Genomic DNA, 25953 nt, shown 5'->3' on the forward strand with positions numbered 1-25953 from the left:
AGCAATGTTTGGCAGAGATCTATGCTCTAGGGAGCACATCTTTCTAGTGCTTGACTTTAGTTCTGTTATGTTGACTTTTTTGTTAAGGGCCCAGATCTATTAAACTTAAAGGGATATTTCACTTTAAAAAATGTTTGGGGTCATTTTACATCTACTCAGGCTTTTGTATTACCGTTCCAATTAGTTTACAGCTATGAAGCAAAAAAGTTTGTGTTGTACCTTACTTTCAAACGTACACATTGTAAGTAAACAACATTACTTCAAATAAAATAAATATATATATATATATTTTTTTTTTACCGTTTTGAAGTATATTCACTCATCAATATGAAGAAACCATGTTAATTTCCGTCAGTATAGACTAGTACCATGCAATTAACAATTATGTTATTTTGTATTATACATGAAGACATATACATCCACACAAATGTACACATGCACAAGCACAAACACACAAACACACGTGCGCGCACGCACGCACACACACACACACACACACACACACACACACACACACACACACACACACACACACACACACACACACACACACACAGTCACAGTTACTGTGGCTAGACAAACACCATTGGGCTGCCTAGAAGAAGGTGAAAGTGGTCAAGGTTGACAGGCAATGTTTCTCTCTTTCATTTATCTATTTCACACAGCAGTAGCTATTAATTCACTGTGAATATACAGTAGGAAGCAGAAAGGTTTATCAGAGTCGTTCATCACAGGAGAGGATGGGTCACGTTTTGCCTTGTGTGATCCTCTGTGAGTATATCAATATCATTAATAAGTCTATTGAGCAAGTATATGAACTATTTCAATGTAGATGTAGTGGCTGTATTTTAAAAAAAACAACGTGTTCAAGTTAACTGCTGAGTTTGTATACAGTAAAAGCATGTCAATAGAATCAGTATTGTAGTTGATTTGATGCTGGATGTCGGATGTTTTTGCCTTGCTGGAAATGTAAAATTTCAGCAATATTTAGATTTACATTATTCTATTTTAACGATAACAACAAAACAGGTGAGCAAAATACGCCATAGTGACAGCATGGGGTCAAAGAAAAATCATCATGGTCATTGGTTGGCCTAAACTGGAAATAAGCTATCTAGCAACACCTTTTTTGTTTTCATGAGCTAATAATGGAGGGTCGACTTCTGCTTTTCTGCTGATAAGCTACACAGTTGTGGTGTTACATCAACACATTTGTGAGTTACGGAATTTGCATCTTATGAATAGCCATGCCCTCTACAATATTCATTTGCTCATGGAGACTTATTTTTTGTTATGTACCAGCTTTTCATCAACTGGGATTTTATATATTGCTCCCTAGATTGTGTGTAGACTGTTCGGTGCTGACTGCTAAATTGGGAGTTGGGATTTGAGAGATTTCTTCGTATAATTAAAAATGGTGGGATATTTAGAGGCGGAACTTATGGGTCCTTGAGGAAAATCTGTTCCTAATGAGGAAACGCATGTGTGTAAAATTGTCATGGCTACAGGTGAAATGGGACATGAGTTATGCCTGTTCAAATGAATTACCGTTCAAATATTTCGTTTTCAATCAATTGCTGTAAAAAGTGAATGGGCGGTGATGCCTGGTTTTACTTAGTTCCTCGCTAACACATAACTTAATATACTGTTGATATGCACAGTAAGGTTATGGTTGAATTAAGGCCAATGCTCAGTTACTCACATCTTTGAATGTCTGTATTTCTCACCTTTACCAACAACAGGGTGTTGTCATATTGTTAAAAAAAAAGAAGGAAATTCCTTGTTGCTACCTGTAGTGTCCCTACTCCCCTTTAAGAGTAACCATGATGACATCACTAGTCAGCGACAGAGAGAGTGATGCTAGATGGCAGAATGTGTGCTCTGTAATGTAACAGTGACCACCAGTAAAGCATTGGAGTCTATTGTAACCTGAACGACATGTGTGGACATTCAGATTATTACATTGGCGACGAGTGATGCAGCTTTCTAGTGCTCAAGAATCCACGGTGATTTTTATTTTATTTTTCCTCTCCCCTGAGAGATGCTCTTGAAGCTAACAGCTAACAACAACAACGAGGCAGCTAACAAGCTAACAGCAGCACAGAAGGGATACGTGAGTCAGCACATTGGATGCCATATTACTGTGTGTGCACAACTAAACTGTGAAGTAGTTTACATTTGCAAATCGAATGGAAATGACACTGATAAGAGGCCAGATCGGCGCTAATGGAAATGACTGGAAGATGCTAACTGTGTGAAGAAAAAAAAACATTTTGAAAAAAACAAACAAACAAAAAACGTTTTTTTTTGTGTGAAAAAAACAAACAAGCACACTCGCAGCTACAATAAAGGCACAAAACATGGCTGCAGAACTACCCTCCTTCCCACCTTTTGACATAAATGCAGACCCTGCTGCTCTGGCAATTACATGGAAAAAATGGATGAGGAGATTTACCACTTTCTTGATTGCAGCTAATGTTGATAACAAACGAAGAAAGAGAGCTATGCTATTGTACTATGCAGGAGACCAAGTGCAGGATATATTTGAGACATTCACTGACAAAGGTGCGGATGATGACTATGACAAAGCTGTCAAACTACTCACAAACTACTTTCGCCCAAGTCACAATGTGGAATATGAAATCTATGTTTTTCGCCAATCAAAGCAAAACTCAGGTGAAACAATTGATGCTTATACCACAAGATTAAGACAGCTTTCCCAGACATGTGAATTTGCTGATGTGGACAAGGAAATAAAGTCCAAAATCATACTCAGTTGCACGTCATCACGCTTAAGAAGGAGGGCACTTAGAGAGGCCGCTTTAACCCTTAAAGGCCTCCTTGACCTCGCCAGGTCATTTGAAACATCTGAAATGCAAGCCGCAAGTATTGAAAACAAAATTGACTGTGCACAAGTCGCAGCAATGTCAATTAGAGATAGCAAGACGTGGGCTACAGCACATCAACGACAGACAGACCGCAGACCAGAGAGAAATGATAAAACACCATGCAGGAACTGTGGAGGCACATTCCCACATCAAGGTGGCCAGTCAGCATGCCCAGCGAGAGGACTCGAATGCAGGGCATGTGGTAAGCTCAATCACTTTGCTCGTTGTTGTCTGTCAAAGCAACACACAGAACAACGTAGCCAACCAGCACAGAAAGAGCCACGTGGACGAAGAGACTATCAACGACCGAGAGTGAAAACAATGCAAACACATGAAGGTGAATCTGTTGATCGCATGATTGCAGCTGATTCAAGCACGGATGATGAATATGTCTATGTCACACAAGCTAAAGATACATCTGAACCACCACCAACAACGCAAATATGGATTGCTGGGAGACCTGTGGATGTCCTGATTGACACTGGTGCCCAAGTTAATCTGCTGGATAGAACCGCTTATGAACAAGCCATGCCAAATATCACTCTTGAACAATGCACCAAGAAGATTTTCCCATATGGCATACAGACACCAATTCCCCTCCTGGGTAAAGCACATGCGGAAGTCTCTGCCAATGGCAAATCCACACCTGCTGTATTCTATACTAGAGTTTCGGGGGGCTACGCCCCCCTCAACCCCAGCCGCGCACGGGGCCCAGCCGTGTGTATATTGGGGGACCCAAATTGCCGGAGTGAAACTGTGGAATTTTTTTTTTGAAAAAGGAAAAAATTTGAAGAAATAATATTTGTTATGTTTCAGGGGGTCCACAGGGGGTCCGCGGACCCCCTGATGGTCCACTGACCCCCTGTGGAGTGTTGGGACGCGCGGGGACACCCCTGGAACATTGCGGACCATTTCGGTGTTTTTTTTTTTTTTCATGAAGGTGGTTGCTTGTTTCTGGCGCAGGCTGTGCAAACCTGGCAACCCAGCGCATGCTGCCGCACGTTTAAGTGGCGTAGCGTCATGAGGGTCAGTGGGGCCGTGGCTCGGTCAGTGAAGACCCTGTAGTGCGGATGATATGTGGCATAGAGGGGCAGATTGTAAATCCACAGAGGAAACATCCGTGGGCTACCATTGGTTCAGCGATGTGTGCGGTCGGCCTGCGGCCCCTCCTCCTCCACCAATGTGCAGTATTGAGAGCCCTGACGTCACAACAATTGGAGCGATGGGCACTGCACTGTGGTTGGTTAGGGTACACCTAGGGCCCAGGTAGAACCCAGTTAAAGCCTGCATGGGCAAACCCAGTTAGGACCCGCCTTGGTCCCACATAAACATGGCTAGTTGGGGCCCACCTAAGGGCCAGGTAGAAGCTACTTATAGCCTGCATGGGCATCGCAGTTGGGACTGAAGTGGATGCCGCTGACATTGCTGACATGGGGTCCATATGGTTTAGCCCACCTTGAAACCATATGGGAACTACGCTGGCATGCTGGCTGTAATGCAAACGCTGCATCATACCTGCAGTGTGTAGTTTGATGTTGTGTGTGTAGCAGATATACCTGCAGTGTGTAGATCAATGTCCATAGGAAAGTCAATGGCCAGCAGTGTTTTTTTTCCCCAGCAGAGTTTCTAGTGTCTCTGTGTCTCTCTGGAAGAGGTTGCACATGAACTCTGCAGCCGCACTGAGGCGCTCCAACACAAACACTCTGACATTAAGCTGCTTCACACAACAAACATCAGCACCACGCTGCTGTTTGTCCAAAAGACACAATATCTGCTCTCCCACCAACGTCATGTGTTCATTTATCGACAGCCGTACAGACTCCTTTTGACACATTTTACGTCGTTTATCCAGCTCTCACTGACTCTCCACATCGGGCTGTTATTTTGCTGCGATCAAGTCAACGATGTGAGAGATTAGCTATCACAGACGGACGGACAGGGGGTGAAACATAGTGTTGCGCCATGCCTTTCGGCCTGGCGGAGACAAAAAAAAACCGAAAGTAAAGGAAATGGCCATTTCTGCAACAGAAGTAGTCAATAAACTATGCTATGAAAACATGGGCCACATTGGCAAAGAATGTAAGAAAGAGGCAATCATGTAGAAAATAGCCGATCTCCAAGCTTACAAAGCCTCTGAACGTGAGGCGTTTCGAGCTTGTAGATCGGCTATTTTCACAATATTTACTTGTGGAACGGAGTCAAACAGAATGGGGGGGTCCCAGATCAAGTACGTGTATTTGGGGGGGGGGGGGGGGGCGGCGTGAAAGGGTTGATAAACACTGCTGTAATCGGAGCGAAATTATCTGAAATTACTACATGACCATAATGCAGCCTAACATCTGTTGCACGGGGCGGTCCTGCCATTACGTTAGTTACTGTAGTTGCTGTGGAGCGACATAGTTCTCCAGAAGACACACACAAACATACACCATCTACAATGGACGAACTGAGCAGCAATATAGACATTCACCACACGAACGTGCATTGTTGACAAAGTGATTGCACAGCCGCTGCAGGCATGACAACCAGGTTAGCGTTAGCGACATGGCAGCTATCACAGCGCCCTGTCCGTCGTGCTGCAACTGCCTGTGATGGCTACAGCAGTAACAGCAAGCTGTCTGCGATGCCATTGTCTGGAGACTGCTCTTAGCGTGAGACGACCAATGAGAGTGAGCGCTGTAGTTGTTGCTAAGATACGGTGGCGTCTCTGCCCCATAGCTTGTAGATCTCTCACACATGATTGGCGTAGGCTGCGTTGCCAGGTCTGACTTTGTGTCTAAGCAATGGTCGGCTGATTTTGGCGCGCCTTTGGGCTCGTTTGCATTGTGCGCACGGCAGCGCTTGTTTAGCGTACGTCAGCGCGACGTGGCAACGGACGTGGCAACGTGAAAGGTGATTGGCTGGTGAAAAGAAACACCCGACGTTACACCAGAAATGGTGCCTGGAGAAAATGGTGACCAAAAAAAAAGTTTGGAAAAAAACCCCGCAGCGGCTGCGTGCTGTTGTGGTGATGAGGTCGTGCGCACGGTAAACGGTACGAAGCTGCCTCCCCTTCCGTTTTGTCCGACATTTGGTGAGTAGAATTAATTATGTTGCGCGGTGGAAAAGGTGTATTGAGCAGTGAGATGTCCCCTACGCGAGGCGTAAATTCAGCGCGGCCGGCGTGGCGAGTCAGTTGGCGACATGTGGTCTGGCGGTGCGTTGTTTAGTCGATAACAGAGCTGTGGGGTGTGGACACCGAGGGTGCGGAAGTTGGTCGCCATTTATATAGTTAGATGGTGCAAGGTGACCACGGCTCCCTGCTCGGGTACAAGACTGCATCTGAGCTAGGACTGATAAGGATAGTGTGTTCAATTAAACCCACCATGTCCAAAGCAGACCATCTCATGCTTAAATATCCTGACATTGCAAAAGGAATTGGAAAGTTAAAGGATTTCCAAGTCAAGCTTCATATTGACCAGAGTGTCGCTCCAGTCATGCAACCACACCGCCGCATCCCTTTTCACATCAGGAAGAAGGTGGAACAGGAACTGCAGCTCTTGGAGGACCAAGGCATTATTGAGAAAGTAGAAGGCCCTACTCCATGGGTGTCCCCCATTGTAGCAATGCCAAAGCCCAAGAACCCAGAAAAGGTACGCATCTGTATAGACATGCGTCTGCCCAACACAGCCGTGCTGAGAGAACGGCACATCTCACCAACGGTGGATGACATTGTGCATGACCTCAACGGTGCAACAATATTTTCAAAGCTGGACCTCAATGCAGGCTATCACCAGCTAGAACTTGCTCCTGAGTCAAGATACATCACAACATTCTCAACACATGTCGGACTGAGAAGATACACAAGACTCATCTTTGGAATCTCATCAGCAGCAGTATTCCAACACACAATCCAGAATGTACTCCATGGAATCCCAGGAGTCCGGAATTTCAGTGATGATATCCTGGTCTATGGTGCCACAGCCGAAGAACATGATCGCTCCTTAGAAGCAGTCTTTGAGAGCCTACACAAGAACAACCTGACTATCAACAAAGACAAGTGTGAGTTCCACAAAACATATTTGGAGTTCTATGGCTACATTTTCTCAAAAGATGGCATCTCACCCGACCCGAAGAAGATTGAGGCTATCACACACATGTCGCTCCCTCAGAACCCAAGTGAAGTGCGCAGCCTAATAGGAATGGCAAACTACAGTGCACGTTTCATTCCTGATTTCTCTTCAATCACCCAGCCGCTGCGTGACTTCACAAAGAAGGACACAGAATGGTCCTGGGAAGCAAAGCACACTGAGGCACTGAACACACTCAAGGACAGACTATGTGATGAGCTACTTCCATCAAGACAGGGAAACAAATGTCATTGTGGATGCCAGCCCAGTTGGCCTAGGTGCAATCCTTGCACAAACTGATAAAAAGACACAGACGACACACATTGTGGCATACGCCAGCCAGGATTGAGAGGTGGGCTCTCAGACTCCAGCCTTACAAGTTCAAGGTTATTCACAAAGCAGGAAAAAGTAATCCAGCCGACTACATGTCCCGCCATCCACAATGTCTTCACTTTTCAGTGCTCACCGATGATGTGGATACAGAAATGCACGTCCGTTTTGTTGCAACACATGCAGTACCCAAAGCAATGACTCTTCAGGAAGTTAAAACAGAAACAGCGATCGATCCACTACTTCAGCACCTGATCAAAGTCCTTCATTCAGGCAGCTGGGAAAGTCTGGATGTGGATTTCCCATTGGAATCTGATCGAGCAGCTCTCAAAGCATTCCACAACGTCAGAGATGAGCTTACTGCTTTTGATGAAGGCTGTCTGCTTCTTAGGGGTAACAGACTGGTAATACCAAAGACATTACAGGCCAAAGCCCTTGCTCTTGCACATGAAGGCCATCAAGGCATTGTTAAAACAAAGCAGCTGCTTAGAGAAAAGGTCTGGTTCCCTGGGATAGACAAACAGGCTAAAGAACTGATTTCCCAGTGCATTCCCTGTCAGTCAGCCACTCCTAAAACGGTACACCAGCCACTACAGATGTCAGAGCTCCCGCAAGGACCGTGGCAGAAAGTCTCTGTGGATTTCTGTGGACCTTTTCCATCAGGTGACTACCTCCTTGTCATTCTGGATGAATACTCCCGATTTCCCTTCGTGGAAATTACAACTTCCACCTCTGCAGGCAAAACAATTCCCCTCCTAGACAAAGTGTTCTCTATAGCTGGGATCCCACTGGAGGTGAAATCTGACAATGGCCCCCCGTTTTCAAGTAAGGAGTTTGCAGACTTTGCACAATATCTTGGCTTCCATCACAGGAAGATTACTCCCTACTGGCCACAAGGAAATGCTGAAGTTGAAAGATTCATGCGCACCCTGACCAAAGCAGTCAACACAGCAACGGCAGAAGGTAAACCATGGAAGCAAGAATTGCACAAGTTCTTAAGGAACTACAGAGCTACTCCTCACCTCACGACCAATCGGTCCCCAGCTGACCTGCTCTATGGTCGTCCCATGTCAATCAGACTCCCCACTGTCCCGTTGCCTCGGGACAGTAAAGTAAAGCATTGGAGTCTATTGTAACCTGAACGACATGTGTGGACATTCAGATTATTACACTACCTTGTAAGGAAAGTGAAAAGAGAATACAATCACTTGGTGCTTTTGGTGCAGAAAATTGCTCTCACTAACATTCAACATACAACATTTTGTATTTTTGGATACGTGTGACTTTCACCCCACTCCATTTCAAAGACAAATACTTTTGACTCTATATTTCTAGGTAGGCAAAAAGTGCATTATGAATTAACCACTCTATTTCAAATATAGTGAAAATAGCAGATCTACAAGCTTGCATTGCATCGTGACGCGTTGTGACTGTGAGCTTTAGATCTGCTATTTTTGCTATTGAAAAGTTCTGGAAAATTGTTTTATTTGTTTGGGAAAATATGTCAATCACAATACAGCAATGCATTGATATTAAAAAGAAAATGTAATTTGTACTTCTGAAAGCATGTACTTTTGAATAGTGAAGTATTTTTAAAAGGAAGAACTCCAGCACTTTAAATCAAGTACAAATTTGACTGAGCAACTTTCACTTGTAATTGAGCTTTTTACTAAACTAAATGTAGCCAGGGAAAGTTGTTAACCAGTTGCTCAAATCTGTCTGCTGGGAAATGTAGGTATAAATCACACCGATATAGATTTATTTTAATAGGCAATACATTTGAGAGTGTTTCCTACAGCTTCTCTCCCCTTCATGCAGGGAGTTGCAAACTTCAGTAGTACAGGCTGCTACCATGGACATAACATAACATTTCTTAATTATATTACTTTGATGAGCTGTTGTTCCTTATTTTTGCTCAGTGTTCCAAGCTGTATTTGGTTTTAACATTGATCCTGTGGTTTGGAAATCCTTGAGTTCACCTGGTGATGGATTTGGATACAAGGTGGTTCAAAGACAATCAAGGTAAATAAAGACAGAGCATGGATTTGTGTGACTGAACACAAGTCTAAAACACTGACATGCTTGTCATATTTTTCCTTTTACCCATCACGCTAATTACTCCCCATGATAGAACAGTCATTAATTGAAACTGGATAAGTTTCAGAAAATTTAATTTCTGGATGTATTCAATATTTTGTTAACACTTTTCAGGTCACGGATTGCTCCCTTTAGCATACTGGTCAGTGCACCCACTGCACCCCTTTCACAAGACAGGAGCGGCCAAATATTTAAGTGTTCTACAGAGTCATGCAGCCCCATGTCTATTACAGGTAGGCAACATAAACATCAACATAAAAAGTTCATTAAATGATATGCCATTTTTGGAGAAACTGAATAATCATTACATGATCGTAATTCGTTCATTATGCAGTACAAATGGTCTCAGCCGCAATTGTGATTTAAAGGTACCTATAAACAACTTCAGTTTCTTGACAGTTTAACCAAGTAACGTGATGTGTGATTATTTTGTTTGCATTAACTCATTCATAAGGGGCAGTATCACTTGTTCAAGTGGTGACTACATTATTTTAGAACAAAACCTCTATAATAATAATATTGGATATGTATTAATGCAAGAAGTATTTATAGTAATCCTGACATAATAAGATGATGGCAGACTACTCAGAAATACATACTGAATGTTTGACTGACGATGTAACAGAGAAGGGATTTCATTTGTGACTATTATTTTAATCTGTACATTTATATTTCCATCTTCCTTATGCTATGTTTAATACAGTGCCAGATTTTGCAGTCAACATGTCCCTTGGCTTGACAATGACAAATGACCCTACCACAGGAAAGACAATTGTGAGTTCATTAACTGCAGTTATATTAAATGCAAATACGAAAGAGTCTTATGTACTTGGTTTGTGTTTTGAGTATTTTGTCAATAAAACGTTCTGGGATAATGGTTATAAGTATAAAACTATTCCTAATCATCTACAGTAAGTGTAATTCTCTCTCTCTCTCTCTCTCTCCCTCTCCCTCTCCCTCTCCCTCTCTCTCTCTCTCTCTCTCTCTCATATATATATATTTGCATTTGTCCCTGTGACAGTGTAACTTCTCCACAAAACAAAAATATTGTACATTGAGTTGAGATATTCTGTTCTCCCATTCCAGGCATGTGGTCCAACCATTCCAAGAGAGTGCACAACTATCACCACATACAACGGTGTATGCTTAGAGATAAGTGCAGATGACAGGGTTGGATCACCTGTGCCATCATCTCTTGAAGGTAAATACTGTATGTTGATTTAAATACAAGTACTGACACACACACACACACACACACACACACACACACACACACACACACACACAGTACTCCACCACTTTTCAACCTATCTTCATATTGTTCCTCACTAAGATGGTACCATTTTTGTCTCAGTCTTTGTTTCGGAGGAGGGCTGTGGACAGTTCCTTAATTCAAGAACAATGGCTTCTATTTCAACATGCTAACTTTCCAGGAAGAGAAAGACCTTTGTTTGTATTAGCTTCGAATCCCCATTGATGATGTCATTGGTAGGTTTCTGAACTGTCCATAGCCCACCAAAGAGACACAGAGTGAGTAGAAAGACATTGTGACATCTTATAATGAGCACAAAGGGATTCTACTGTTGCGCCTCAGCCTTAAACGGCCAGTCCGGTGCGTCACAAGGGTAGGGACAATAGACTAAAAGTCAACTTTTTACTTGCACCTAAATAATAAAAGGCTTAAATTGTGTTGCTCCAGCGTTCATCTCTTCTGCATCTTATAATGAGCATTAGTGAGAACAAATTATATGAAGATAAGATTGAGAGTGGGTGAAGTGGTCCTTTAATAAAATACTGTTATATCAATATTATGTAAAGGTTGCAGAGAAACAGCAGAGTACAACAAACAAAAGATGACCTTATTCTTTTCTTCTTATGTTTTAACAGAGTGTCCTGCAGGGGAGGCAGCAGATATTGCATTCTTACTGGATGGCTCAGGCAGTGTTTCCGCCTCTGATTTCATACAAATGAAGACTTTTGTTAAAAGTGTGATTAACTCGCTAATGACAAAAACTACACTCCTACAGGTGAGACTAGTATAATTGGTCATGTAAAATTATAACTTACTAGACCATACCCGGTGAAGTGCGCAGGCGAAAGTAATTGCAAAGCGTGGGGTTATTGCGCGTCATGTCGCGCGTCCCAACCCCCCGCATCCCGTCGCGCCATGACCTTGATTGTGACCTACTGATCATTCCCTCCAAGTCTGGCCACCCAAATGACTTTGTTCACAGATAGAGAGAATTAGATGGCACAGTGTGATGTCACATGGCAAAGGATGACATAATTTAATCTAATTAACATCCCAATTAATTCAATTACTGATCATTCCTACCACCTTTCTTTCACAAAAGTTATTTTGTTTCATGATTTAGTTCACAGACAGGAGTGATTCAAATAAACAGCCATGCATTGCTGTGAACAGTCTAATAAGCATCTTGCACCATACTGTAGGTTCCAAATTTATAACAGGACTCAGATAAGATGACGGCCACAATTCTACTATACCATTCTGGAATTCCTAATGTCATCTTTATGAGACGCACTGCTTCCTGCAGCTTCTACATACAGTCTGACATGACCAGATGTAGGCCTACAATTCATCATTCATCAACGCTCATGCAGACGTTTGCACAAGGTTCAACTTTTTTTATCAGCAATACCTATCACAAAGTAAAAGTCACATGAAATTCATTGTGCGCCAAAAACCAAAACAACTACAGTGTGATAACTACAAGAGTTACTGTATACAGTACATAAAAAGAATCACACCCTGTGTGAAGGAAGCGATGCCTTTGGGGCGGGCCTTAACTCATTTCAGTTTGTCCCTATTGGTGGTCTGAGTCCACTTACCAAATTTGTACTTGGTAGCATGCTGCAAACTGGAATAATGGCTGTTTAAAGGCCAGCCAATGGGCAGACAGAGGGGGCGGGGCTTAAGTAATTACAGTTCGTCCCTATTGGTGGTTTTAGTCCATGTGCAAAATTTGTACTCCGTAGCATGCTGTGAGCTTGAGTTATGGCTGTGTAAAGGCCAGCCAATGGGAAGACAGAGGGGGCGGGGCTTCAGCAATTCATGCTCAACCCTATTGGTGGTCTAAGTCCACATACCAAATTTGGACTTGGTGGCATGCTGCAAACTGGAGTTATAGCTGTTTAAAATCCCGTGCTCATCCCGTGCTCATACGGGCGGACGGACATAACATACGCTGGGGGTCCCTGGACAGAGGGGGCGGGGCTTCAGCAATTCATGCTCGTCCCTATTGGTGGTCTAAGTCCACATACTGAATTTGGACTTGGTGGCATGCTGGAAACTGGAGTTATAGCTGTTTAAAATCCCGTGCTCATCCCGTGCTCATACGCTGGGGGTCCCTGGACCCCTCTTTGATAACCAGTGGCACGTGTGGCCAATGAGAGGAGAGATGGCATAGGCAATCTGCAAGTCCGTGTGTGTGTGTGTGTGTGTGTGTGTGTGTGTGTGTGTGTGTGCGTGTGTTTGTATGTGTTGCTTCTTTGCCGTGCTCATCCCGTGCTCACACAAACGGACGGACGGACGGACGGACGGACACGCAGACAGAGTCAAACGTAGAGCGGTTGGCACCGCTAAAAACTCAGTGTTAGACGAGCATCTATCAGACGTTTGAGAACTAAACTAAACTAAACTAAACTAAACAGTGAATTCAATCTTTTTCTATTGTACCTGTGTTTGCAGTTTGCAGTTGCCCAGTACTCTGAAAACCCCTACATCCACAATTATTTTGACGATTTTGCCACCTCAGGATCTTGGCAATCTAAAATTGATCGTATTAGTCAACAATATGGACGGACGTTTACAGCTAAAGCAATTAGACATGTTGTGTAAGTACCTTTATATTGACAACATACCACAAATGTCGAGCATTTTATGACAAGAGTTTAGCATGAACATTTTTATTTTATTTTATTCCGACAGCCAAGGTGTTTTTTCAAGAAATAGAGGATCCAGACCAAATGTGAATAAGTTCCTGATAGTCATTACTGATGGAGCGTCTAATGACAGGAAAGACTTATCTAATGCTGCTTTCCTAGCTGCAAGGGAAGGCATTGTTCGATTTGCCATTGGGGTAAGTTGTCCTACTCATCATTTAAAAATGTATGTACTAAAAGGGGGGAAATTATGATGAAAACCAGAAATGAATTATAATTTCGACATACCTGTACAGTAGCTTATACCACAGACACAGTACAGGCCACTGAGGCAGCTATTAGCAGAGCCAGAGGGCATAGCCGCGGGAAGACCTTTTAGGTTAAAGGACGACTTCACCACTTTTCAACATATCTTCATATAATAGGTCCTCACTAATGCTCATGATAAAATGGTAAAAAAAATAATCTAATCAGTCTGTGTCTCAGAGGAGGGCTGTAGACAGTTCAGAAACCCATCTACCAGTGACATCATCGATGGGGAATCCAAGCTAATAGAAACTGCAGGCTTTGTATTCCTGGAAAGTTTCAAGGCAATAATAGATCCCATTGTTCTCGCCTTAATAAAAATCTGAATACATTTTTTTAAATCTTTTTGGGAAAAAAATCCTGCCTAACGATGATGTCTGGTAGACGGGTTTCTGGACTGTCCACAGCCCTCCTATGAGACAGAGACCAAGTAGAAAAAAATTGTATCATTTTATCATGAGCATTAGTGAGGGCCTATTACATGAAGATAGGTTGAAAAGTGGTGAAGTCGTCCTTTAAGGGTGCGGTATGCGCCGCGATTTTTTTTCCACGGTTTGGTCGGGTTTTGGGTTTTTTTTTCACCTAAATTTGGTTTATTCGGTTCACCTAAATTCGGTACCTGGGGGGAGGGGGGGGGGGGGGGGCGGGCGGTACTGCCAGAGGGCCTTAAACCACAGTGGCTAAGAATGTAGCCAGATAGACATTAGTATCTACTGATACTAAAGTCTGGAATATAGAAATCCATTCATAGAAAATACTTTTCCATTCAAGATTCTAGAGGTTTTATTTGTTCCATGCTCAAACAGTTGTGTGTGGCAGGCTCCACCAGAATGAGCTAACAATGTCCAACATGACTAAAACAAGGTATCACACAAGTAGACAATAAGAGTTATAATATAAGTGTACTAAGTAGTAATAAGTAATAAAGTATGAAGTATGTAAAGTGCAAAAAAACCTACGTAAAATCTACAATATCAATGTTGAGATGAGCAAAGAATTATAAACCAATTACTTATAAACAATAACATTGTCATTAAAACATTGCAAACACTGTTTTTGGTATCCTTAGGTTGGACGTGCTTTTAATGATTATAAGGCAAAATTAGAGTTGGACACCATTGCAACCGATCCGTCAAAACACGTGTTTCGAGTGACCAACTTTCAAGCTCTTGATGGAATCAAGGAGGCTTTGCAGAACAGCATCTTTTCAATTGAAGGTACTTTATAGTTCCAACGTCCAAATTAAATCTGGCTTAGCAAGGAAATATTTTTTTTTCCCCATTCAAAATTGAGCAGTGAGATATTTCTTGTTGATTTATTTTACCTTTACAGGATCTCAGACAAGCGGTGGCTCATTGAAACTGGAAATGGCTCAAGAGGGATTCAGTGCTGCTTATGTACCTGGGGTAATCAAAAACATTTCTTTAGTTGTTTCTACACACAGAACCCTATTCTTGGTCATATGAATTGGTATGAGGGGTACAGCAGATGGGCAAATAAAAAATCGCACCCTGTGTGAAGGAAGCGGTGCCTTTGATGAGTGGCCTCCTGGTGGCGCTATAATAGGGCGGGGCGGGGCTTCAGCAATTAATGCTCGTCCCTATTGGTGGTGTAAGTCCACATACCAAAGTTGGACTTGGTGGCATGCTGCAAACTGGAGTTATAGCTGTTTAAAGCCAGTGGCCTCCTGGTGGCGCTATAATAGGGTGGGGCGGGGCTTCAGCAGTCAATGCTCGTCCCTATTGGTGGTGTAAGTCCACATACCAAATTTGGACTTGCTGGCATGCTGCGATCTGGAGTTATAGCTGTTTAAAGCCCGTGCTCAAACGGACATAACGGACAAACGGACAAACGGACAAACGGACAAACGGACATACGGACGGACATAGTCAAGTGTAGAGCGGCTGGCACCGCTAAAAACTTGTGGAGGTGAATGGCAAGGATGGATGGATGGGTAGGTTGGTTGGTAGGTAGGTAGGTAGGCAGGCAGGCCTTTATTTATCCTGAGGGAAATTCACTGGATCATGCTTCTATAGTGCAGTTCTTTCATTACCACCATTTACATACCACCTCAGGCTCCATTACGCAGCCTGGATTAGTAATTGCATGCTGCTATTCTTTTAGGACATTTTAGGATACTTTTAACAAAGTATATTAGGGACACTCCATTTTGCAGCCTGTGATATTACAATTCTGAAGGAGGTAAGGCACAACCTGCGATATTAGTGGCAACCCTAACAAAAAATATGGAAGGAATTGTTCCACAAAAACATAATTTCATTTTATTATACTTATACTAGGGAGGATTCCAGATGGCAGCTGTTGGTGCCTTCCAATGGAAAGGAAGCTACCAGGAAATATCAAAACGAGGCCAGAGGGCAAACTTCAAGGAGCTTACAGATATGGATCCTGACAGTTATCTTGGTGAGAAAGTAAATTTCTTATTACTTCTTATTATATTGTATGCTGTTACCACCAAGTATAGAAATGCCTGTATCTAAATAATGAAAGACTTCTATCCATTTGGACGTCATTGTTTAGTGACTGTAGTGTAGTCCAATGTATTCTGACACAGCACAGTTTGTTTTTCTTGGTAAGAAGGTCATGTGATAATCAGCTTTAGCAACACCTACAGTACATGCACCCTAAGCATCATTAATTATTTCAAAAATCAAGTACTCAATGTTTACTCAGTGCTGTTTTCTCCTAGGTTACTCCATGGCAATTGCAAACACAATAAGTGGCATTCTCACCATTGTCGGTGCTCCAAGATATAAACACATGGGGATGGTAATGGTGTTCTCCTCCAGCAAAACCTCCCAAAATATTGACCCTTCAACAGATCCACAGGTTTGTGCCCCAAATATTATTCACAAAACATGAAGGAAAATATATATTTTAGTAATAAATGTAATTCTGCCTCCTTTGAATAATGATTTTTGGCTTTCTCAGTTTCAGATTGGAGCATATTTTGGGGCAGAGGTTTGTACCATGGATGTGTATCGTGATCAAATGGGATACACTGACATAATCCTCATATCTGCTCCTTCATTCACGGAGAAAGATCGAGAGGGCAGGGTTTACGTCTGTAGCCTTACTCACGGGGTAAAGAATGTTTAACTTTCTGTCATCAAATGCATACATTTTACCTCAGGTGTTCAAATTGTAATTCTCATTCCTGTTTTTCTGTTTTCCCACCAGAGAGCTGATTGTCTATCCGATAGTGAAACAGTGTTGAAAGGTGTTGCAGGAGAAAGAGGAAGGTTTGGTTCCTCTCTTGCTCCACTGCCTGATCTCAACAGTGATGGATTCAATGATTTGGCTGTGGGAGCACCACTAGAGAATGATGGTCAAGGAAGCATCTATATTTTCCATGGTGATGGAAGAAAAAACGTCAATCCCATGTACTCACAGGTGTGTGAGACTGAGAGTCAATACAGTGGCCATGGATTCATGCAACGTTTTGTATTTTCTGGACAGGTGCAAACCTTGCAACCCATGCATTATAACTTGATCTCCGAAAACATTCTCTTACCTGTTTTCTCATCTAGAGAATCCCTGGCTCTGATGTCCAGCCTGGACTGCGGTTCTTTGGTCTGTCTATTAGCCAGTCTTCTTTTGACCTCAGTGGAGACAGCCTGCCTGACTTGGCAGTGGGTTCAAAGGGTGCTGTCCTCCTACTCAGGTAAATATAAAGAATGATGTAATTCTATCCCTGGTGTTATTCTTGTCTTCTACCTCTACCTCAAGACATCAAACCCTTTTACACCTATTACTTGAGCCTGTTTCTAACACATCTGAAAACCTCTGCATACAGAAGGCACTAAAAAGGGCCTTTCATCCAAAAAAATGTTTTACTTGATCTGAAAGGAAAACATGTGAAACAATTTCATCATTAGTGCCATCAGAATATGTTACCAGACTCCAACTCTAATGATATAATATAAATAAAAAACACCAACCAAAATGTTCACAATGAACACAGCAACACAGAATTGTATTGGACACCAATTTCAGTGTAACAGAGACTCATCAACTTTGTTCTGGGCTTGTTATGACTGGTACATGCAAAACCCCAGCCTCCCAAAACCGACGCACAACCTATCACGCCAATAGAGCTGCATGAGCTTAGCTTGATTGGCAGAGCTGTTGTGGCCGGGTCTTGTCTTGGGCACTATGCATTAAAATGTGGGTACGCCAGGGAGTTTTAGGGGGCGGGTTCGGGAAACACATATGCAGTCAGATATTTTTTTCTCCCATTCTGTTTGCATTGCATTACAGAGAAATTGTTGACTTTCTTGCACTTACTTTTAGCAAACAATGGCTGCACATAATATGAATGAAATGAATAAGAAACCCTTTTAAATATGTCATTTTGTCATACTGTATTTATTTTAGATTCTTGCACCATGGTACACTTGTACATTCCGCGCTATTGCCCTTTCCCTCACTAAGTAAATGAGAGTAAAGGAAGAGGTGATTCCAGTGATTCTGTCCATTTCCAGAGGTGATTCCAGTGATTCTGTCCATTTCCAGATCTAAGCCAATAGTAATGGTGGAAGCACAGGTGACATTCATCCCAGCTCAGATCCCCACCAACAACCCAGACTGCAATTCTCCTTTGAACAACACAGCTAAAGTCTGCTTCACTATGACTCGCCAATCAGGTTTAAAAAATATTTTTCTAAGTCTATACACCACAGAGCCATTTTAGCTTTCAAAATACTTTTATGTTGGGAGTAACTTTTCAATTAAAGTCTAAACTGTTCCAGCTCAAGCACGGATTCATTATACATTGACACTGGATTCAACCCGCAAAACTCCAAACAACCGTGCTTACATCGAGACACTAAAACAACGAGAGCTGTTCAAGTCTTTTACCCTTGACATGACAAAGACACACTGCTTTTCACATATATTTGACATTGAGGTAGGTTGGTAATCTAAATGAGCAGAAATTAGAGAAATATTTTTTTATTGAAGGTTGGACTACTGTATAAATCTTTTCATAATAATACCCTCTCATTGCAGGCGTGTCCAGAGGATGCTCTGAATGAACTGTCTAATGAACTTAGATTCACCTTTGAAGGTGTTCCATCTTCAGACAAGCTCAGTCCAAGCCTTGATGAGCAAGCTCAGACAACCACCTATCATCCTGTAAGTCTGCCTGTCTGTCTGTCTGTCATGGGTCCAAACATGTACTCTAGAATGCCATGGTAATACTTTTTATTTAGAGTTTGAGAGAGTACAGATTACCCTATCCCATTAAGGGAGCTTGACATTAGAGACTGCAGATTAGCCAGAATGATTGCCATTGGAATAATCGGTATATAGCCTACTGTAGCTAGCTTTATGGATTTCCAGTTCAGAGTAAATTTATGTTCAAACAGCTTTTAAGACCATCATGTCATATTGCTGTTTGAAAGAAAATGTGATTAACACCGTTGACTTCATCCTTTGTATAACAGTTAGGGTTTGAAATCAACTGTGGCACTGATGACCGCTGTACTGACAACCTCAAAGTTGATTTCAACTTTACCAGGTGAGACATAATGTACACATGTCCTCTAAGAGTGTGGTTACTTTGTTGATGAACCAGTGCCATTTCTTACCCATATAAAAAGTTTGAGTCTACAGTCATGAGTTGTAGCCCTTACCAATGAAGGCAAAACTGATTTTGTGTCCTTGCTTGTCTGTCAAGTCATATGTCACATTCAGTTATAAAGAACATTTGAAAATAACTCCTTTACTACAATGCTGTTCAAAGTTTGCATAATCAAACGATTTCTTTGGCCAATTGGAGTAAGATTGGCTTCAGCGCTATTTGGAATGACCCTCTATCATTCCTAAAAATGTGACTCTGCATTTATTTAGTTAGGGGCAGAAGAATACTTCTCATAAAACTGCGATATGCATTGGCCCCTGGAGGCTCCATGTTTTCACGTACAAACTTTATTACAACTGGTTTGAACATATTGGTCCAAAGTCCATGTGTAGAAAGTTTCGTGCAGATTTCTCAAAACTCTCAAGAGGAGAATTGAACTGTTTTTCATATCATTCAAAATGGCAGAAGATGTAAGGGTCATAGGTCAAAGTGGCAAAGTTGTTCGCCATGAGGAGACGCATAATGTGTAATGAAGTTTCATGGCGGTACGTTAAATGTGGCATGAGTTATACAGTACATCATGTTTGAATTTTTCCAATTGTGTGCTATAGAGCCACCCTTAGGCCAATGATTGTGAATTTTATTTCTCCGTAGTTTTTCATGAGCCTCTACCATACTGCCAAATTTCATGAAAAACGATTGCACGGTTAGGCCTGGAGCGGTGGAAGAATCAAACATGATCTTTCCTCTTTGCCATGATTATTCCTCATACGCCTAAGAAGAAACAATGTAATAACACTTTTCTTTTCTGTTTTTGTATCAGCTCTACAGAAGTTAAAGTGGGCATAGATGAACTGTTGAACGTAATGGTGTCAGTTGAGAACAGAGAGGAGAACTCGTACAACAGTCGCGTCACTCTCACATACCCTCCTGGGCTCTCATACAGGAAGTTCACCATACAGCAGGTAAGGCAGTATTGCCATGGTAACGTCAACTAAGCCCAAGTTCAGCCTTAATAAGTTGTTCTCACTGGTTAAAGAAGATGTGTGATTAACATGCGTTGCGTTTTTTTTGTCTTTACCAAGGGAAGAGTGGAATGTAACTCTTTAGACGCTGAGAATGGTTTATCACGGGGGAAGAGTGACTGCACCATTGACAAGCCTATTTTCAAAAGCGATGCCAAGGTTCAACTTTTAGATTTCTGACATGTCTTCTCCTCTCACATTATCTGCAAGGATGGATAAAAATAATTGTCAAAAGTTTTTTTTTTTTTTTTGTAGATGAATACAGTAGGCTAAAGTGTTTTAAAGTGCTTTGCTTTCTGATCCATTCCATTCTAGGCTGTTTTCACTGTCTCCTATGGGATAGATATCAACAGTAAACTTGACAGAAATCTGCTGATCACTGCAAATGCCACAAGGTACTGTTGTCTGTTGGAAACCCCTGCACTGTGTGATTGTGTACTTTCTATTATTACATTACTAGGGAATGTTTATCTTCTGTTTCAGTGGAAATGCTGAGCATTCCCAAAAAAGTGAACTTTACCGGTGGAAGGAGATTGATGTGAAGTACAGCATTTTTCTTTCCATTTCCAATCCAAGGTTTGCATTGTTTCTTGTCATTCACACAGTAATTATTTTTAAGTTACATTTTTTTATTGATAGGGAGCAGATTCAAACTTGTCAAGGTTTTATAATGAAGTAAAACAATTATTAAATAAAAAAATATATATATTTCTATGCAGTTCACTCAGCTACACCAATTTTACCTTTGGAAAAAATTATCTGCAAACACCACTTCCACAATCAATTACGGTAAAACATCTTATGTAAATATTTGTATGTTCATTTATTCAATTCAGCTTTTAGGTTTACTGTTGTGACATCAAGCGACATCAAGGAATACAATACCCCTTCTTTCTATCATGTCCTATCTCCTCTCAGGTTTTAAATTCTGTGAGAGCCTTTAATGTTACGGTGGTCATCAAGGTGCCGGTGAGGCTTGGTGATAAAGACATCTGGGTGAATCCTGGTAGTATAAAGGTAACTTACATGGATGGACACTTCAATGCATGTTGGAACTCAAACACACCAACCTTCAAACTGCTCTGTGACAAACTGTTCCGGTTCAATTAGTTAGGGTTATTTGATGTGCTTTTGATGTGACTCTAATCTAATGTTATATTTTCCAACTTTCAGATTCCAGGCTGCAGCAGATCTAAGGACGAGGAACCTAACTTCCCAGATTTTGTGAATAACATCACGAAAAATTATGAAGTGGTAAATATAGCTATATCAATCAATCAATCAACTTTATTTGTGCAGACTCAGGGGTCCATTAAAACACATAACTTAAAAACACTTTACATATACAAAAATAACACCCCCATCAGCTATTACAAGAATCATACCAGTGTTTCCAAAAAGATCAATATCTGGTAACACTGAGGCTAGATATAATTATATACATATATGTGTGTGTGTAAGGATAATTTAAGGATAATTCCTTTTAACAGATTGTTCATGAAAGTCCTTGCGGTCTTGTTTCCAATGAGAACCTGTGAGCAATTAGGGGTTAAGAGTCTTGCTCAGGGACAAATTTCATTTCATCGACACATACAGTATGCTGACATGGCCTGGAAGAATCGAACCTGGGGCAACCAGGGCCTCTGGCTCCCTAGGCGGGCTCACTAACCATTCAGCTATGGCCCGGCATTCAGCTATGGCCGTGTGTGTGTGTGTGTGTGTGTGTGTGTGTGTGTGGAAATAATCTATTATTATGAAAGATAATTGTGGATTATTATTAATGAGATAGTAATGTACTTTGTTTCAAATGCCCTGTTGGCGAAAGTGGTGAGTTGGTCTAGTGGTGGCTTAGCATAATAGACCCCTGGTGAGCTAGCAGCTTCAAAGGGTTTCTTGCATACCAAGCGGGGGAAGGTTGTGAGATAAGAAACAATAGGTGGACAGGGCAGAAGGCCAGAGCTAGCCTCCCCTTGTGTGATGTGTAACAAGAGACAGGACCAAGCGCAAAGCCTTGTGGGTAACCAGAACTTCCTGTTGCTTAAAGATCTGCCCTAAAGGCGGACCTTATGTGTGAAGTTGATATAATAGGCTGCCTGAGCACAGGATTTTAGATTCGGAAGGAACAGTGCCGTGGGTTACCTGAAATATGGGTTTTAAGTAACTTACCGAGATCCTACAAGAGAGTGAGAGACCAATAGTGAGTAACATTGTAATTTTGTACTTGTGATGTGTACGTCTGATGTGAAGTCATATCCTTAATACTCTGTGTGTTATGTGCTTATTCTCTCTCTCAGGTTTTATTACCTAACCACTAACTACCGGTGCCTAAAGTGCTAACCGTTGCTAACTGGTAACTAAGTTTTAGACTAGATTATGTTTGTAATGTTTGTATAGTAAATAAAAAACCATCAAAGACACCAGGTTTGAGTAATGTGCTTACAACTCTCTCCACTCTTCTTAAACCCTTTCAATGGGTCTAGCGATTGTAGCTTAGCTGCATCAAACGCAGAAAGTGCGATTTGCTACAAAATTGAACAGTAATAAAACTATTGATGCCTCCGGAGGAGGCATATTCGAGTTTTAAGCGTTGAACTACGCAGTTATTAAACTTTAGAGTCTCTTATATAAGAGACATCTATCAGTTTTAAGTTTAATTACAAGTTATTAAACTTTAGTAGTCCCCGGAGGGGACTTCTGTCAGTTTAAGCGGCCTTTAATAAGGCCTCCGTGTTATACAGGGGTATAACACAGTACAGTTTTAAGGATTAATTACATAGTCATTAACAAAGTTTAAGTGTTACACGTAATCAACCACTAGTGTGTCTGAGAGGGACAACTAGTTGTGTGTATTGGTTATAGTCATTAAACAGAGTTAAGTGTTACAGAGTAATTAAACAATTATAAACCCGTGGTAGCCTTGGTAAACTCTAAGAAAGTATTTGGCCATAGAAGCGGATGAACCTTGAGAAAAGGTCCCGTGGTAGCCTCTGTAATTCTAGGAAAGAGAGAGGCCCTGGAAGCGGATGATATAATTGAGTGATGCTGTGTTGTTGTAAAGATATGACACAGATAAAGCCGTGGTAGCCTATGGCGCTTGAAGCGGAACGTATAACTATACTGTCTCTTTAGATGAGGAGTTAGTTGCAACAAAATATATAAGGCCTGGTATGGGACAGGTTTAAATAGGCTCACAGAACTAACGCTGGCTTAATGAACCAGTGCTAGTTGTGTGAACAAAGGGGACAAAGGGCCTCAACTAACACAAACTGAAGGAAGTCATCTGTCCACGGAGGCGAAGGGAGATACACGGAGCCGGCGGCCTACACGACGCTAGGACCGAGGCAGTAATACCGTACGGGCCCGAGGAACCACCGGGAAGAGACTCGCTATCAGGTTGCTATGAACAAAGCCCCACAGTTCTGCGAAGACCGTGGAGGACAAAGAGACTGTAGATTGTGAAACGCTGCGTGCTAAGAATAAGGAGCTGAGGGAGAAGCTAGAAGCTAACCACAGGTTATGTAGCTAGGCTACCGTTAAAAGTTTGATTAGCGTACCAATAAGGGGGTTTAGAAAGCTAACAGTCCTGAGAGCTACTCTTAGTGTCGCTAGCTCACAGTGCTAACAGATCTATTGTCTAGCATAAAGTGCTAGCTGCTAGCTAACTGCCACTGTTGGGTGGTGGGGGAGAAAATTAGCATTGTCTTTGTTCACTTACAAGACAGTGCTAAGCTAACCGCCAAATTCTAACACGCCTTGAGAGGAGAAGTAGTTAGGTTTGGTTAATAATCTAATCATAGATGCTTGCTTTAAGCTGATTAGACAAACTTTAAAATAGTATTCATGGTTTAACTAGGCTTTATGAGAGACCAGACACTGCAATATAGCTAAAAATCAGACTAAAGACAGTGATTATGAGGTGATCTTATAATTGGGAGTTAAAGGCCATTGTTTACTGATAAGGGGTGGGGGAGGTTTTCTACCACTAGTGTAATACCATGGTTAACCAGACTTTATGATAGACTAAAACTGTGAGCAACTAGATGGTTAGTTACGATAGCAGTGGATTAAGTCATCATTGTGGGTTAAATGCTGTTATTCACTTTGGTAGAGCTAAATAAATCCTGCCAGTATTAATTAACAGTTACTAGATGTGAATAGACCATTAACAGGCTTCTTGCATAGAATGCTACAGGGTGGGGGCTATTACAGGTTAAACACAGTGTTAATTAATTATTGTTGTTATTAGCTAAAGGCTGAACAACACTACTACTTGCTAAAAGAACTGACGATTGCTTTCACAGCCTATTGTATTAAGACTAACTAAAAAAGGCCTACCTAAAGTCCTGTAGATGCCAAGAAGGCCAGGTAAAAAAGGGGAATGGAAGTGTTAGCTGAGTTACTAGAGAGGTGTGAAGCAGCTCAAGCAGGTTTTAGGAGAGATGCAGAGTTTACTCTTTGTGGTCTACCAAGCGAAAGGCTGGCATGGGAGCTAAGAGCTGATTTAGATAGATTCCTGGAGGTTGTTACATATTCTATCGCCATACTGGAAGTTGTTGGCATCGATTCATCTGTGATCTGCAGGATACAGGATGTCTGTTGCCTTGAGTATGACGAGACTATAGAGAAAATCAAGGAGGCAACTTTGACCAGATGGTCAAAAGCCAAAGCGAGTGAAGACCCCCCTGCTGTGAGGGAAAAGCGAGTGACTATCTCCACAGATAAGAAGGCGGCCAGCAGAGCAGTCTCGATGGACAACGCGGCGGAGGGAGTGCCATCGGAGGTCGAACCAGCTCCAGGGGACCACGCTGAGAAGGAAGTCCGTCCAGAGGGCCATCCGGAGGGAGTGGCATCAGAGGTCAAACCAGGCGTTGCTGTTCCTGCAGACGAAGCCGCGAACGCAGAGACCCCACTCTACGCTGCAGAGGGAGGTGAGAAAGTTACTTCCACTGCTGCACCAGGAGACGACGCTGAGAAGGTTCCAGAGGGAGCCGTGCTAGGCGCCAACATCGCAGATGAGCAGGCGGCCAGCAGAGCAGTCTCGATGGACACCGCGGCGGAGGGAGACCCCACCTATCCACTCATCGCAGAGGAGGTTTGTCCAAGGGGAACCGTGCCGGGAGTCAACGTCGCAGAGGAGTCGGCGGCCGAGGAGGGAGTGCCATCGGAGGTCGATGACTTCACAGAGGCGTCAATCGTGAGAGCCACGGAGGAGGACCCACTCAACGCAGAGGGATACCATCCACCAGAGGCCGCAGGAGAGGCGCCGGCGAGGGCGTCAGAGGACGTCGTCGTGACAGCTGGAGGAGAGGAACCGTTGACGGCTGAGAAGGAGGTGCCATCAGACAGCGTTGCTGCTCCCGCAGACCAAGCCGCGGGCGCGGTGGAGCTGCCACTGGAGGTCGCGAGAGAAGCTGCAAGGGAGATGGTCGATGGAGCCGCGCAGGCGAGGGCGTCAGAGGACGTCGCCACCGAACCATTCAATGCAGAGGGGTGCCAGCCGCTGGAGGTCGCTACTGGAGAAGCTGCACCAGGAGAGGCACCGTCGGAGGTGTCAGCCACAACAGCTGCCATGGAGGACCGTCCAGAGGGCGCCGCTATGACGGACGTCGACACCAGCCCACCCAAGATGGAGGGGAAGCACACCACTACGCCAGGGCGGAGAGCCATGGCCAGCCAGCTGGGTGGTC

General features: G+C 42.7%; 1 protein-coding gene across 3 annotated transcripts in view; it reads left to right on the forward strand.

Moving 5' to 3' along the window:
* The first annotated feature begins 674 nt into the window (after positions 1-674).
* The window catches only part of LOC311059662 (integrin alpha-M-like), a 30486-nt gene continuing 5207 nt past the window's right edge, over positions 675-25953 (forward strand). Inside the window, exons 1-26 of one of the 3 annotated variants that reach the window (XM_084077676.1) lie at positions 675-771; positions 9247-9349; positions 9539-9657; positions 10128-10198; positions 10511-10625; positions 11312-11451; positions 13137-13282; positions 13377-13527; positions 14706-14853; positions 14969-15042; positions 15937-16060; positions 16347-16486; positions 16589-16741; positions 16838-17050; positions 17188-17321; positions 18173-18303; positions 18409-18566; positions 18668-18793; positions 19105-19178; positions 20065-20206; positions 20327-20425; positions 20582-20661; positions 20750-20842; positions 20986-21055; positions 21185-21283; positions 21440-21520. In XM_084077676.1, coding sequence (XP_083933802.1) covers positions 741-771; positions 9247-9349; positions 9539-9657; positions 10128-10198; positions 10511-10625; positions 11312-11451; positions 13137-13282; positions 13377-13527; positions 14706-14853; positions 14969-15042; positions 15937-16060; positions 16347-16486; positions 16589-16741; positions 16838-17050; positions 17188-17321; positions 18173-18303; positions 18409-18566; positions 18668-18793; positions 19105-19178; positions 20065-20206; positions 20327-20425; positions 20582-20661; positions 20750-20842; positions 20986-21055; positions 21185-21283; positions 21440-21520 — 3015 coding nt within the window. In that variant the 5' untranslated portion in view covers positions 675-740. The remainder of the gene's footprint in view (positions 772-9246; positions 9350-9538; positions 9658-10127; positions 10199-10510; positions 10626-11311; positions 11452-13136; positions 13283-13376; positions 13528-14705; positions 14854-14968; positions 15043-15936; positions 16061-16346; positions 16487-16588; positions 16742-16837; positions 17051-17187; positions 17322-18172; positions 18304-18408; positions 18567-18667; positions 18794-19104; positions 19179-20064; positions 20207-20326; positions 20426-20581; positions 20662-20749; positions 20843-20985; positions 21056-21184; positions 21284-21439; positions 21521-25953) is intronic. The other 2 variants (XM_084077677.1, XM_084077678.1) reach the window with 2 other exon arrangements.

The sequence above is a fragment of the Gymnoscopelus microlampas genome (assembly GCF_963454915.1).
Source record: "Gymnoscopelus microlampas genome assembly, chromosome: 14".
NCBI classification, from domain to species: domain Eukaryota; kingdom Metazoa; phylum Chordata; class Actinopteri; order Myctophiformes; family Myctophidae; genus Gymnoscopelus; species Gymnoscopelus microlampas.